At 42.0% G+C, this 16,093-nt stretch overlaps 1 protein-coding gene across 1 annotated transcript; it reads right to left on the reverse strand.

Moving 5' to 3' along the window:
• Positions 1-1,033: 1,033 nt before the first annotated feature.
• CLK1 (CDC like kinase 1) lies at positions 1,034-13,101 on the reverse strand. The gene is made up of 13 exons (XM_084817141.1): positions 13,003-13,101; positions 8,891-9,048; positions 8,112-8,337; positions 6,751-6,841; positions 6,324-6,390; positions 5,046-5,162; positions 4,254-4,420; positions 3,894-3,988; positions 3,679-3,808; positions 3,087-3,169; positions 2,386-2,465; positions 1,433-1,523; positions 1,034-1,332 (listed from the first exon to the last, which is right to left on the reverse strand). Exons 2-13 carry the CDS (start codon positions 9,046-9,048, stop codon positions 1,189-1,191), a joined length of 1,449 nt encoding a protein of 482 aa, XP_084673267.1. The 5' UTR covers positions 13,003-13,101; the 3' UTR covers positions 1,034-1,188.
• Positions 13,102-16,093: the final 2,992 nt, after the last annotated feature.

Consider the following 16,093-nt stretch of genomic DNA (forward strand, 5'->3'; position numbering starts at 1 on the left):
AGTGGTGGTGGTGATCACACATATTTTTGCTCTGGCTTGAAGCTGGTAAGAAGAAAATGAATCAGAATGTTTGGGGAGACCTGGCATGCTGCTTTTAGGGATCTGTCCTTTGTGCCTGGCTTGCAGTGAATTCCTTTGACAATTCTCACACCTACATCTAAGGAAGTTCAGAGCAAAGGATTCCCTATAGAGGGAAGGGGGTGGATTGGCCCCTTCCCATTTGACACCAGGCCTCATCTTGCTGTGAGAAAGGATGTGTTCCCCACTCTTGTTGAGAGTGGCTAGCTAAAAATACAGTTCAGTCCTTTCCTACCATGATTGTCATGTGATGGAGGGACCTTCCCCTCCTGCACCAATGAGTGCCAAGAATCTAGCATAAACATTAAGAAAACTATGGTCCTATGGTTGCAAAGGCAATGTTTTTATGGTAGGAGGAGTTGGAGAGGCATGGGGCCCTGTTGCTTCCTGCTACATCTTTTAAGTCATTCGTTCAAATAGGCGTTAATCCTTTCATGACTAGACAAGAATGGATATACATATTCAAGCTTTGCTTTTAGCTGAATTGCAAGTATGTATTACTTCAACCCGACACCACTTCGAAGGTATATAGACTTCTGGCAGCAGGAGCAAAACTCATGGCTCTTGCAGAAGTTGGCATTTCTTAAAAGATATTTTAGCTTCTACATTTAATAGTAGCTTGAGTAGGGGCTAAATGCCTGATGAATACTCAACAGGCCAGAGATACATTTATATTAATAGATCTAGTGATTGAAAGGTTGGGACACTAGTACCATTCCAATAACAGTTCCATTGCAAGCTGCCCTCAAAGCAATAATGTAAAAGTGAGCTCCTGCTGCTCTCCAATTACACTTAGAGCAGAACCTCCTGCCATCCCCTTTCTTTGTAAAGCCTCTACAGCCCTGAATATAGTCAAACAGAAGAGGAACATTAAAGCATAATAGTCTTGTTCATATACAATACTTGAAATAAAATACTGTCAAAAAGAGCAAGTAATTGAAATATTAACAAATGCTACTGACAAACTTCTTTATTTCAAGAGCTAGGTCAATGGACTGAACAAGACAATAGAAAGGAAATTTACAAAGCTAATTACAAAATAAATATTTAAAAATCTTATTTGCTTTTTTGACTGACACAGTCTTTAATCACCCCAAAAATGATTGTTGTTTATAGCTTCTCCTTTAACGAGGAAAAGAAAGGATGCTCCAAAGCTTCTGTAAGCGTAATTCGTTTGGCAGGGTCATACTCCAACATTTTCTGTATAAGATCGAATAGATGTTCATGGTCAGAATCATGGCATTGCATGAATTCCTGGGGGTGAAAAGAACAAAAGAAGTTAGCACCCTGGAACGCTAAACAAATGAAGTATAGGGGAAGCTTCTGTATGGTCATGCAGTGACATTTCTCTTACCTTCAGTGGCTTACAACGCCTTGAAACATATCTGCCAGCAGAACTATGTTCATCCCAATCCAACTGGTCATGTTGGAAGTACTTGCGTTTTCTAGACATGTACAAAGTTAGATTCAATTACTGGAGGGCAGTTTAAAGAGTAGACCAACTGTTCACATAAGGCTGTATCGGCATTTATGAGCCATATGCAACCAGAATTGACGTTATGTACAAGTGAATTTAATTTCCCTCTAAAACTAGGCATCAAAATGCTACAAGAATACATTCTGTTTGTTCTGCATTAGATGTCACAAATGCGGTTTCATTATATTTTCAATGTTGCATGCAGAAAACTATGGTTAAGGGCAATGTATTTCTGTTATTTGGACAATGCTGAACAGGTAGGAAGTCTAGACAATCCATTCTGATGCCAAGATCTACAAACCTATGAAAAATTTAAGTGCTTCATTTCCACCCAAAGTCACTAAGTATCTCGAAAATGCTTCAAACACAAAGAACATATTCACACAGGTGGCAACACCTGGTACATCTCAGGTATGGATATATCTGAATCATCCTTGCTCTGTGAAATGGCCCTAAAATATGTTGCAGTCTATGTCTGCAATTGTGCTTTTCATTCACGGCCAACTCCTGACACATAATTTTCACATACATGAGTTGTAAGAAAAGTGCATGCATATCTATACCATCTATGCATGATTACTAATGTAAATCAGTGCTAGAATCTTTGGTTCCAAATAATCCCACAAAGCCAAAGGATTTGGCTGAGTACACTTATTTATGCCAATGTTATTTACCAGTGAAAAGACTGCCTCTAGAACCGTGAATTGAGAAGGATCTCACTTCCTAATGTTAACTGACCATTGCTAGGAGAGCTGCATACAGGTATTGATAGTACTGTGCCTTGGGGCATGGGGGTGCTTGAGAAAACAAGCTTTAGAACAACTGTTTACCTAGTTTTCTGGACCATGTGAACTGGTAATGGCCCCAGTATCTTTTCCATCATTGCCAGATGCTCTTTACTGTCATGTGTCTAAAGAAAAAGAAAGAACCTTCTTGAAAAATTCCAGGAAAAGGCAAGTTATTCAACCTATAAAGCCAACTGTTAGCACATGTGTTATTTTCTGGTTTCTCTGGCAACTGCACAGCTTTGAAGAAAACAAGCTCATTTTTGCAGTGGGGGGGCCAGGGAGGAGAACATAACTTGTTTCTAGCCACATAACGACCACTCTCTAACAGACATACATTGTGACAGAGCTCTGAAACCAAAGATCCAGTGCTCAGTTTATGCACACAAGCAGGGTGTTGTAGTCTCCTGTTTTTCTCAGCTCTTTCTGGAGCTCTGTAAGTTACTCAGTTTCAAAAGCAACACAAAGGTCTGCCATTAGAAGAAGGCTCAATGTTCTGGTGCAGAATTGAAGCTGAAAAGCTTCACACAAACTTATGAAGTTCAAATATATGCTGCCAGATAATTCAATTTATATTTTTTTCAGATTCACTTAGCAGATTCACATTAAACCCCAACTTTACACTAGATGTAAACAAGCATTAATGCTTAACAGAAAGGCTATCAAAAAAGCCAATTGTGTCTTCCCAATAAGGATCATCACCACTGTCCCTATAACCATGGGGGGGGGGGGGGGAGATCACATACCGGAAATACTGTGAATCCAAGGTAATATTCAATGAGAATACAGCCAATACTCCAGACATCGCATGGTTGTGACCATCCCAAGGCTGTGGGGGCGGGGAAAAACTGTTACACTTAACTCGCAACATAGTAAAAATTAAACTATAGTGTTTTTTAAATTCATCAAACTTTAGAAGTTACTGATTTGAAGTTGAACTGCTTGAAAAGTATAAATACGCTCACAATATTTTTACAACTGGAGAGTCACCAAATAAGTTCACCTGAGAAAACCAACGATTTAGCATAAATATGAAGTTAATGTTCACTGTAGAACACGTGAACTAGAATTAGAAGTTATGATAACATTCCAAAATGCAAAGCTGGCAGTCAAAGTGAACAGAAAGTGATTTTAGCAACTTTAGAACTGAATGCAAAGAATACTCACTTAAGCATGTACTAAAAATGACACAAAATACTTTCAAGCTTCTGATGAAGTGGACTCCAGACCACCAAAACTTATGCCAGAATAAATTTGTTAGTCCTTAAGGTGCCACAAGACTCTTTGTTGTTCAAGTACAATAACTATCTGGACCAAAGTGAAGTCTTTATTACCCACCTAAAATAACTTCAGGAGCTCTGTAATGCCTTGTAGATACAAGAGTACTGTGATGTTCATAGTCATATGTTGCACTTCCAAAATCGACAACTTTGATATCTGGATTTTTCAGTGTGCGTTCATCACGTTTCTGAAATATACCATATACTACTAAGCAAACTAGTAAAAAGAATCAATGGTAAAAATAGTTTTTAAGTGTAACAGATTAGATTTACCAGTTTGGGATTATATTCTTCTGTGTAGTCAGACTTCACAAATAGTATATTTTCAGGCTTCAGATCTGTATGAGTTAGCTGGTTTGAATGCAAAACTGTAAAGGAAAGTCATCCAATTATTGCAATCATTAATGCTCCTCAATTGTCAATCACTCTTCCTCCTATAGGGTAGCTTTCCATGTTATAATTAATGTTTATTTGCTTTTCAGCCCAAAGGGCCAATATCAGACATGAGATTTTTTTGTAAAATAAGTAGACAGATGTCCTGTATTGGATTTTTTCCTTAAACAGTTAATTTCCTTTAGCCTTAGAAAGAGACAACACAGAAATCAAAATAAAATGTGTGCTATATGTACTTACAGTTTACAGATTTGCAAATCTGGTATGCCATTCGTCTGATGTGATGAAGACTGAATGGCAGAAAACTGTTTTCCTTAATGAAGTCATAGGTACTAAGTCCCAGCAGTTCAAACACAATGCAAACATGGCCGTAATGTTCAAACCATTCCAACATCTGGACACAGCGACTGTAAATACAGTAACGTCATTCAGAAGATGTCACAAAATAGATTATGAGTGTAAAAACAACTAAGCAGCGCACAAATCTAAATTCAAAACAACATAAAGGCAGGAAGTATTATTTCGGGCACAATCCTATGGCCGCTACACAGCAGCTGGATGGCCATAGGATTGTTCGGTTTTCAGGAACCAACCTGAGGTTAGTTCCCAGAAAACTGCCTCCCTGCCCCCAACCCCTTGTAGGCAGTGTGGATTGTCCCTGGCTCCACGCTCATCAGGGCAGCATGGAGCCAGGAAAGGGGGCATGTGTACGATGCTTCCTATGCATCATCTGGCCACCTACCCCTCCGCTCCAAAGCACTGTAGCTAGACAGCTGAAATTGGCCATCTGGCTGCAAATGCAGGGTGGCTGGAGCGTGGAGAAGATCCCCTCCGCACTCTGCCCACCCTGCATTGGATAGACTATTGCCTCTGAGTTCGGAGGCGGTTGCCTACCCCCCATAGGATTGCTCCCTCCATACACCATTTCATGCCCACACTTTGGTTTAAAATCATAACTTTTTCTTGAAAAGGAGTCACAAAAAACATTCCAGAACTTATAAGTACATCCCATTATTATTACTGTATACTTACAATGTGCTATTAGGATCTGATGCATTTAAGTGCTCCAACACTTGTATTTCTGAACGAGCTGCTTCTGAGTATCTATCAACATTTTTGACTATTTTTACAGCTACGTGTCTACCACCCCTAAAAAACAGAAGATTTGAAGAGTCATCAGGGTACTTCATGGAATGATAAAGTTCCCTCACAATAAATGGATAACCAGTTTTATTTGCTTTACAAACAAGAACCAATAATCAATTAACACATACGTCCTGTCACTTCTGCTCATGTGACAGGACTTTCCCCTGCTCTCTGCCTCCTGCCTGCCTTCCAAATCTGCTCTGGAAGATCCCTCAACCCTCTGGTGCAGATTTAAGTAGGCTGGGGAGGCTGAAGAGGGGAGGAAACCATTATGCCAGTGGTTTCTGTTTTGCTGGTGTTCATGGTTGGATACAACCCCAAACTATTAAATTTTTGAAACTCATTTCAGTAAGTGATCGCACCAACACTATTTTGAGCAAATTATCTTGAAGGAAAACTTTACTGAACCCCAAGAAAATAAACCTGATAAAATGAATATTGCTCTCAAGGAAAACCACTGAATGAAACTGTGGCATATTGTGCATACTAGTGGTAATCTCAAATGCTCCCAGTACTGCTCCTTATGTGGCCAAAACAATACCCATGCACAAGAAGGACATATCTGGAAACTCAGGGAAACAATTTGTAGAAGTACAGCACTCTCCACCTCCCAGATTTGGCAGACTCGGTGGCCAAAGAATACTGACTGATGTCTGTGAGGGAAAATGGAAAAACAGGTAGGGCTCTGTGTGTGTGTGTGTGTGTGTGAGTGAGAGAGAGAACACTCAACAGGAGTGTTCCACATTGTAATGTTTTGTTTCAAGTCCTGCTTCTTTTTATTATTATTCCTCTATAGCACAATCAATATATACACCCTACACAGGAAAACAATAAAACAGGATATGTCCTTTCCAGGGAACTTACAGCCTAAATGTCAGCAATGTAGGAAACATCAGTGGGAGGGAAAGGGAGACAAATATGTGGAACTTGCAGTCCTTGTACTTAGGCCTCCTTGTTTCAGTTGAGGGAGAGCACTAAGGGGTTAAGCCAAAAGCTTCATGGTAGGTGGGTTTTCAGGAAGGATTTGTAGGAGATGTGTTATGCAGGTGTTATAGGAGGCAGTTCCAGTCATAAGGGGCAGCAAAACAGAAAAATAAGACCATTCACAATCCCAAGATCTGGAGAATGCTGCAATGCAGACATTTATAAAAAGTTACGACTTACGCTTTGTGATCAATGCACTCCACAACTTTTCCAAAGGCTCCTTCACCCAGAGTAGTGACAATTTCATCTAAAAACAGGGGGGAGAAATCAGTTATACAAGCAGTGACATATTTTCATTATTCAACACACCATGCTATGCTCTAGGCTGTGCCGCTATGTAAAAAGTGTAACTAGACATCTTTAAAATATTTAATTGGACAACTCTTCAAGACAGTTATACCTATCTCATTCTAGATTAGCTTTGTTTACTATGCAGGAAGTTCCAATTAACTTTTAACTTCTATGTAAAAATAACCCCCCAAAGAAAAAAGAAAAAACACATAACAAAAACCAAAGAAAGAAAAGGACTTCCAAAGACTCCTGACTTCCTATCTAAAAGAAATTATGCTATCGGAAAAGTGAATAAGTTTTGAAAAATATTCTATACATCTTGCACTTAGTACGTCTCCACTCTGACAGATCAGGTGACCCTCCTCATCATCCTCTACACTCCTCGATCTTTTCCTTCGGTGATTCCTCTGGTAACGGCAAGTGCGCGGCACCAAGATCATCCAGCCAATCAATATACCCGAGTGAATTCAGGGCAGAATACGAAATTCATTCAGCAGGGAGATATTCAGGCATTCAGATACGCGCCAGGCCACAAACGGTTGGCAGGAACAATTTCAAATTCCCCAGAATTTCACAGGGCACATAGTTTAGGTTACAGGAGAAAAACATGGCAAGGAACAGATTTTCAGATAAGGTACTTCAAGTGGCAAGGCAACAACACACAATATATATGCTTTCAAAAATATGGTTCACTAGAAGAATTATTTATTTTAAGATTTGCAATTAAAATTTCTTCTGTTTAATGCTGTCACAGTCAGTGTTGGAATTTACTGACCTACAAGTTAAGCTTGCTGGTAAACAAGGAACAAGATTTAAAGCGTTTAAAAGTACATCCTGCATCTAAATAATTAAAGGCTCTCTGTGAGTAATGTCAGAATTCACAAAACCTTCTTAACTACACAGTCACCACTTCAGTCAAAGAACTTTGTGCATTATACATATGAACCCAAATCCAGTTATGCAGATTTGGTGTGTGCTGTGTTTATAGAGACACCTCCCTTGCTCAAGAGATGATCAGCACCATCAGCTCTGATAGTGGTGATCACTTCTGGGGAGTAGTGAAAAGAAACACTGGAGAAAGTCCATCAGTTGATGATCCAAGTGTACTAAACATGCAAATCCCACCCTTGAGGAACAATCTGCTAGCCTGATAGGGCAGATCTGTGCACAGAAACTAGTTTCCATGCAAGATTACGCTTGCTGATTTGGGATGACTGCCTTGTCTGTCTATTCCATAAAGGTTAAAGGTTACACCCATAAAAGCAGTATTTGACATCTAATACTTAAATATACACCCGTATTTGTTCACAAGGCATTTATTCCACTTCATCTTTATATTTTTAATAGACCTCTTTGGCCTTGGAAAAGCAATAAAAGATGTTCAGAATGTAATTTGTAGTCACTGACACCAAAGAGGAAAATACACCATGGTGCATCTTAACCATACTTTCAACAGATGTCTACTTCAAGTATTCAAAAAAATCAGTGGAATATTGTCTGATAAACAAGTAATGCTAATCATTCTTTAAACTCCTTTCCCATTTCAGGAACACAGGATATAGCAGAAAGAATCGGACAATTGTTAGCTAAAATACATCTCCAGCTCCCTTCATTCGTGTATTAATCAAGGTGAACAAATATTTATAATCATGTTCAAGGTTTCTAAATCATACATACCGTGTGTGAATGGTGTGATTTACTATGATGAGTCTTGTGTTTTCTTTTGTAACTGCTTCTGCCGCTATGACCCGATGACTTGCTACTGTGATTGTGATAACCATTTTCATGGTCTCTGCAATGGTGCCTGGTTTCAGAGAGTTGACTATAGTTGTTTCTGTATTCTTCAACATAGCGTCGTTCATGATAATCTCTTTCATGTAAGGAGCTGGCATCTGAATAAAGGCTAGGAGGAAAAATACACAAACAGCTCATCATAATGCAGAATACTGCAGTTCTCCTGCATGAAAATTATGTCTGATTTTAAAATACACATAAAGGAATCGGAGACGGAGGGAGCAATCCTATGGCCACTAGTCAGCAGCTAGACAGCCACAGTATATTTGGTTTTCCAGGAACCGACCTCAGAGCTGGTGCTCCGAGTTGGTGCCCCGCAGGCAGTGCGGAGAAGCCCCGTGCTCCGCGTTCACAAGAGGAGCATGGAGCGGCTGAAACGGGACGTTCTTCGGCAGGCGGAAATGCCAGTACGACACTTCGAATGTGACGTCCAGCAGCCTCCTCCGCCCTCCAAAAGCGACTGTCTAGCCGAAAATGCAGGGCAGGAGGAGCGCAATCCCCTCCGTGCTTCTCTTGCCCTGCATTGGATAGATGGTCACCTCAGAGTTCGGAGGGGGCTGCCTATCTGTATAGGATTGCACCCTTAAGCTATTACGTATAATCTTTAATGCAACTGAAGTTAACATTTGAGATACAAACTTACCGGGAAAAAAATGACTTACCTATCGAAAGTTTGGATGGGATTATATTTGCAGCGCTTGCTCTCATGTGCACTGCTGTATGATTGTCTTTTTCTCTTATGATGGCTGCTGCCTTTTTTGGGATCCCAACATTGTTTTTCATCCCAATCAGAATAGTCTGTTCGTTTGGAATATCGCATCTGTAATATATGCAAATATAATTATAACACAAAAACTCAAGAGTAACTATTTCAGTATAGATCAATATGCATTACGGAGAACAATTTTAGAGCAATTTCCAGCATATCTGTATCTACTTTCCCCTACACACACACAAGATCCCCCTATTCAATGGTCTATTACACACTAATGTGTTGTAGCAACATATACTGTTCATGGTGAAAAATAGCTTCAGCTCTACCACAGCAAGTGGAGCTTTTGAATGGGGCCATGAGCTCTGAATCATAGAAATTGCTAAGAAGCACAGGGACAGTATTAGGACCAACCAGTATCCACAATGCAGTGTGCAAGCTTTTGAAAAATACAGAAATCTTAATCGGAAGTTTGTGTATTTTTTAAACTCAGGTCGATTCTAATAAAGGATATAACTATCCCCATGTAACTTTTCTTCTAATGAGCCATTTTTTATCTGCAATACTTGATCAGCTACACTTTGCTTTACTTAAAGCCCCAATATATTTTTTCATCATATTACACTTAATAATTATACTCAGAACCACCATGACAGCCTAAGCATAACCAATAATACCAGAGAACTGAATGCTACCAGCTGCTTATGCAAGTGACCACACATAATTGGAAGAAGTAACTTCATGGAACAATGACACACTATTAACTGTAAGTCCCAGCATAACACAGCAAAAGCAATCCCCATTTCACACCTCCCATTCAATCACTGCAGTATGGTTGGAGCACAACATGAAAAGGGAAGCACAATGAATACCACTTATACTGTGCGTTCCACCAGTATTTATTACCATCCAATTCTATGTAACAGGCACTAATACAAATGCAAAAGCACTACACTTTACCACCCTCAATATCGTAGACAGTAAGCATGAGAGTGGTAGGCGGCAGTATTGCAACCGAAACTCTCCCCACGACCTGAGTTCGATCCCAGCAGAAGCCGGGTCTCGGGTAGCCGGCTCAGCCCTCCATCCTTCCGAGGTCGGTAAAATGAGTACCCAGCTTGCTGGGGGAAAGGTGGTCACGACTGGGGAAGGCAATGGCAAACCACCCCGCTACAGTCTGCCATGAAAACGCCAGCACAAGCGGCGTCCCTCTAGGGGTCAGCAATGACCCGGTGCTTGCACAGGAGGAACCTTTCCTTTCCAAGCACGCCAATAATATTTGGGCAACTTGCATGTCTGACAGTTTTAACATGTGTATGCTAGTAGTAATATATATATTACTGGCTGCTAGCACATTATGATTTCAACTTTTTAAAACTACCTAACACCTCTTGTATATACACCAAATATAAACGTACAACACCAAGTATAATCCCACAAATACAAAGGGATTAATCTGAGTAACTATTATTCAACTACCTAATACCGAGATCCTGAATGCATTCCAGAAAACAGTGTTTTACTGATTTTAAAAGAATATTCTTCTACATGAGGCACCAAGCAAGTCTCCCTGGGGAGAGCATTAAACAGTCGGGGTTACCACCACTAAAACGCCCTTTCCCTTGTAGCCACCAGCCATACCTTTGAGATGGTGGGGCACTCAGAGAAGGACCCCAGATAAAGATAGGCAATACCTATGGGTTTGAGACCAGTGATGTGCGTTTTCTGGAAAATTTTGAATTGCAAAAATTCCAATGCAAATTATGTTAATTTGCATTGGATCATTTGCATAGGAAAAATTTCAGTTTGTATAATTAGGTTCATTTACATAGGAAAAAGGTCTGTTTGCACTGGAACTGCTCTGATGCCCTAGAGCAGAGGTGGGCAACATATGAGCTCCAGAGGTTTTGCCCTACAAGTCCCATCATCCCTCATCATTGGCTGTGGGGGCTAGAGCTCATAGAGGCCAAAGGGCAAAACATCTGAAGGGCCACAAGTTGCCTACTCCTGCCCTAGAGAGATCTAATTTAGCATATTTATTTTACTTGTATTTAGTAAACAAACCTAGAAAAATACCATTAATTTTTTGTCCTAATAGACCACATTTGATCTGAAATATTTAAAAGAAAAAAATTAAAGCACACTTAATATGATTTATATGTTATATTATGTAGAACTTATGCTGATAACCACTAATCTGTTTCAACAGAGTTCAACTCTCTTCCACTAAGATAGCTGAGGCATCTTAAGTTTCACTGTCACTACTGATTAGTTCCATTTCACTTGGAGACGTATATATTTCAATGACATACATGTATTATCTCACATACCTGCTAATGATAATCACTTGAAAAACCTAATTATAATTTTGATACTGCCAAACTGACTTAATATTGCATTTACAATTAGCATACAATCATTTTTACTAATGAATGTATTAAACGGAAAATTTTCTGCAGAAAAATATAACACTGGAAACATTTCTGCCCCACATTACTGTTTGAGTCCCCTCCTTTTCTCTCTAGCTTATAGAACACATTCCTCCATGTCAGCCTGTCCAAACCTTACAATCAGCCTTGGTTGATGCCCTGGTCTCTGGAAATGCAGCTGCTGAACACAAGAGACAGGTACGGCAGCTTCCAGAGATCCAACAGACTCCCTCTCTACCTGCTTTAGATAGGCTGTGAAAACTGTTTTAAAAATGTTTTTAAAACTCTGTTTTACATTATGCTGTTTAATTTTGTTACAATTCTTTTAGCGATTGTGTTTTTGTAAAGGTTTTTCAGTGTTTATACTCGCATTCATATGCTGCTCTTAATATATGTTAAGTAGAAAGACAAATTAGCGATCAAAGCAGCAAACTAACGAAGCTTCTTTCTTGTGATTTTCCTAGCTGGATTTCTTCTCCTCTAGGCTCAGCCTATTACTTCCTGTTTTCATTGTCTCTTCACTATCCATGATCCTATCTGGCACTGCCAAATCCATCTTCAAGTCTACATATGCTTAAGATCATGGTGTTACCAAATTACTAAAAACATTTATATTCCACATTTCCATGATTCAATACTTAATCCTGCTCAATTTTGTTAAATCCATAACATCAAATAGCTCGATTAAAATGTTATTATATCCATATTGCATTACATATGGGATGAGTAGAAGGTTGATCAGGATAACTTGCAGCAGATCAGTAAGGTTTTCTGACTCCCAATTGCTTAACGATAGCAGCAACAAAATGAATTCTTTCCTTCTGCCCTAAATTATACTGCGGATACGAAGAAAACTTGGGAGTAACCATGAGTGGGTTTTTGTGTGGAAGGACTGTGAACCCCGTTTAGTTCTGGTAACCAAAACGAATTTCTGGGCACAGGACTCTTTAATTGTACCAGACTGTGGTTGGTAGATCTGGGATTCTAGGAAAAAACAAAGTCGATCCCGCAAGCCCACCCTGCCATTACGTACTCCATGCCCACCCCTTCATTATATACTTTCCCCCGTTCTACCAAGTGCCTGGGAAAAGGTCTGAAAAATAAAACACTCCTAAGGCAACCAACAACGCTAAAATCCTATCCCGAGCCACAGCTCCGCTCCGCTCCACCCCGGCCCCGACGAGTCTGAACGCACGAAGCGCAGGCATTTTAGCGGGGAGCAAGGCGAGGCGCGACTCCGACGGGACTGGCGCGCACACGCAGTCCTTCCCCAAGGTCCCCGCTCGGGCGACACCCTACTGCCAGTCCGCTGGGGGGCAGCCAGGCCGCAATCTGACCGCGACAGCGCCAAGAGACGCCACCGAAGCCATTTCCTCACCTTCCGAGAGCAGCAAAGGAATTCGGAGAACATGGCGGGCGGGCGGGCACAGGGAGCTCGGCTCACGGGCCAGCGAGAGACGTCGACGAGACCTCGTCGCCTCCCCCGCGGCGGGAAAAAGCAGAGAAAAATCTCCCGTCCGGCCACAGGCCTTTTCCCCTCACTTCAGAGCCAGCCCATTACCTGAGGCACTCACGCCAGCTCTTCGTGCCCAACACTTACACCGCCCGCGACACAACCCCACCGAAGACTTACTGCTCCTTTCGGAGTCGACGCCACTTCGCAGGGTATGTCTCAGCTACCGCTCCCCCGGCTTCTCTTCCACAACCGCCGCCGGACAGTGTTCGCCGAGACAAAATGGCGCCGGGCAAGAACCTTCTGGAAAAGGGAAGGTCGTCACAGAGGATGCGCATGCGCAACCGTGACCCAGCCCTTGAGGGACGCTAGTGCGTCACGAGCTCCCAGGCGTAGATTTACTTAAGCAAGATGGAGGTTCGCGCGCTGCCTACCCTGGAAGGGCCAACGCGACGGTGCGGCCTGGGAGAGGGCTCGCCGGGAGAACTGGACTACTAGCGGTGGAGGCCTGGGGCTCGTGTGTCAGTGGACAGCGCATCCGCTCTGGGTCTCAGTCAGAACCAGCTATGCAAGCTGCTGAACGCATTTGGGGGATAGGGTTCAGCGCTCTGGATAGCTCCTTTAGAATTCTGGCCGGTTCTGACTGAACCCCAGAGCAGATTCACTACCGCACTGACGTAGGAGTCACCAGCCTCCGTTGACTTCAGGAGTAACCTTTTACTCCAACCTGCTATGTGTTTTGGATGCGAGAATCCGAATTCTTGCCTGGAAGAGAAACACGAGAAAAGCAAGGGACAGCTGTGTGGCAAAGAGGTGGGATGATTTAGATGGGGAAAACCAAATCCCGGGAAGGGGGGGAGGAATCAAAATTCCAGTATCTTTTATTAAGACGACCAACTAAAATGCCACAAAAGATTGTGCAAGCTTTCAAGTTCTCCCGATCTCTTCATCAGGCTAGGTGGTACAACAGGCAGGAAAAACCAGAAATAGAGGAAGAACCAGATGGAGGAAGAGCCAGAAATGTGCAAAAATTAGGCAGGATCTTGTAGTATAGACTCGATTTCAAAATGGTGACTGCAGACTGAATGATTCACTGGTGTTGCGGGCATCATGAAACATCTAGCATTCTGGGACAAAGAAACAATGGCTGGTATGCCAGTTGCAAACCAGACCTCTCTTGCTCTGGCCAAAACATATACATCGTGCAGAAGGCAGAAACAAAGAGGAAGTTATCACATTCATTAGCAAAGTACCATTAGCAAAGCTGGAAATTAATTATAAATGGTGAACTAGGTAAAAAAGGCAATTGTAGCCAAAGCGTGTAGTATTACCTAAGTCAGCTTTCCCCAACCTCCCCCCCCCCCAACCCCGATATGCTGGTCTACAATTCCCAATCTGACTGGGGGATTCTGGGAGTTGTAGTCCCAACACATCTGGAGGGCACCAGGTTGGGTAAGGCTGACCTAAGTCCTTGTACTTGGAGGGTATATGGAACCCTCCAAATGTAAAGTCCCTCTTTAGATGGTAGAAAACCATGTTCCTGTGGTGGTAGATTCCACCCCGAACAGCTAAATAATATTTTCCAAGGAGCATAAAAAACAAAGACAGCTGCACTGGTCTATGAGAACTCAAAAGCTTACAAATATCATGAGGCATTTTGGTTGGTCCCAATAAAGGTATTGTCTAACTGTAGATTTTGGTTGTTCTCCTGGATTCTTTTTTTACTCATGGATCAGCATGACTACCTTTGTTTTTTAAATGGAAAAACAGCCCATAGGGAAACAGAATCACCAACTCCCATGGCGCTGTTGCTATAATCAGCTTCATGGCCTTAGCCCCATCCTATGTGGATTTTATTAAAATTAAACAAAAGCCACCAGGAAATTAGATTACACTGCAGAATTGTTGAACAGGATTCTGTCTCGGCGCTGCCTCTAATCTGCAACAGGACTATATTGCAGAGCTGTCAGAAGCAACTCTCTGCCTACACCTGCCCTCCATAACATGAAGATAATGATGGGTTGTCTGTATTTGCAGTTTTACTGGGGGGGAAATTGTTTAATGTTTAGAAAACACATACACACACTAAACCTTAGGTTAAAAACAGCATAAATGGCCCTTGCTGTCATACTACAGCTATGCTAAAATCTTGGACTTTTCCAGTCTTTCTTGGGTGCCAATCACTTCTGACCTGAAGAGACAAAAAACCTGTCGAAACCAGCCAGGAAATTTTTGCCTTAGATGCAAGTCTACTTCTCATAAGGCTTCTTATTTTTGGTCAAGTGGAAATTTTTGATGCAAGCTTTTGTTAAAACTGATTTGCTGTCTGGCTCTTGTTTGTTTGATTAATCAGCTGGTTTTATTTGTTGATTCTTTTATTCCTTTGTTATTATTCTTGTTGATACTTTTATTGCTTTGTTTTATTTAGCCTGGAAAAAAAGTAAGGGGAGACATGATAGAGGTATACACAATTATGCATCGTCTGGAGCAGGGGTCCTCAACCCCCGGGCCGCAGACCGGGACTGGTCCATGGCCTGTTAGCGACTGGGCCGCAGGGTTGTGTGAAACCCCCTTACCTTGGGTCTGTGGGGGTCCGCGGGGGGGGAGGCGATCTGTCCCTCCCTCCCCCCGGAATCCTCACTGGCCCCAGTTGGCTCCGCTCTGCGGCGAGTTGGCAGAGCTGCCGGCTGCTAGGGCGCAAATGGCGTCCGCTATGCGGACGCCATTTGTGTCCCTGTTCTTCAAGTAATAGGCTATGTAAATCTTTACATAGCCAATTACTGCAAAGAATAGCGATGCAAATGGCATCCACGTAGCAGATGCCATTTGCATCTCAGCGGCCCGAAGTCTGCCAGCGGGAAACCCCCACCCCCCTGATCTGTGGAAAAATTGGACCGGTCCCTGGCGCCAAAAAAGGTTGGGGACTGCTGGTCTGGAGAATGTGGAAGGGAAGACATTTTTCTCCCTCTCTCATAATACTAGAACCCAGGGTCATACCATGAAGCTGATTGGTGGGAGATTCAGGACAGATAAAAGGAAGTACTTCTTCACACAGCGCATTGTTAAACTACGGAATTTGCTACCACAAGAGGGAGTGATGCGCACCAATTTGGATGGCTTTAAAACAGGGTTAGATAAATTCCAGGAGGATGTTATGAATGGCTACTAGTCCTGATCATTATTGCTACCTCCAGTATCAGAGGCAGTATGCCTATGTACACCAGTTGCTGGGGAACATGGGCGGGACGGTGCTGTTGCACTCGTCTCCTGC

Source organism: Heloderma suspectum, chromosome 1 (assembly GCF_057233095.1).
Source record: "Heloderma suspectum isolate Gila_16-S chromosome 1, 16-S_ref, whole genome shotgun sequence".
In the NCBI taxonomy this organism is placed as follows: Eukaryota; Metazoa; Chordata; class Lepidosauria; order Squamata; family Helodermatidae; genus Heloderma; species Heloderma suspectum.

Bases quoted from the DNA above. Each gene is read 5' to 3' on its own strand.
- CLK1 (XM_084817141.1), bottom strand. From the start codon at position 9,048: ATGCGATATTCCAAACGAACAGACTATTCTGATTGGGATGAAAAACAA. The intron at 3,989-4,253 runs GTAAGTACATAT...TTTCCTTTACAG, and splicing joins GATTTGCAAATCTGTAAACT to TTTTGCATTCAAACCAGCTA. The intron at 3,809-3,893 runs GTAAATCTAATC...GGTATATTTCAG, and splicing joins AAGAATATAATCCCAAACTG to AAACGTGATGAACGCACACT.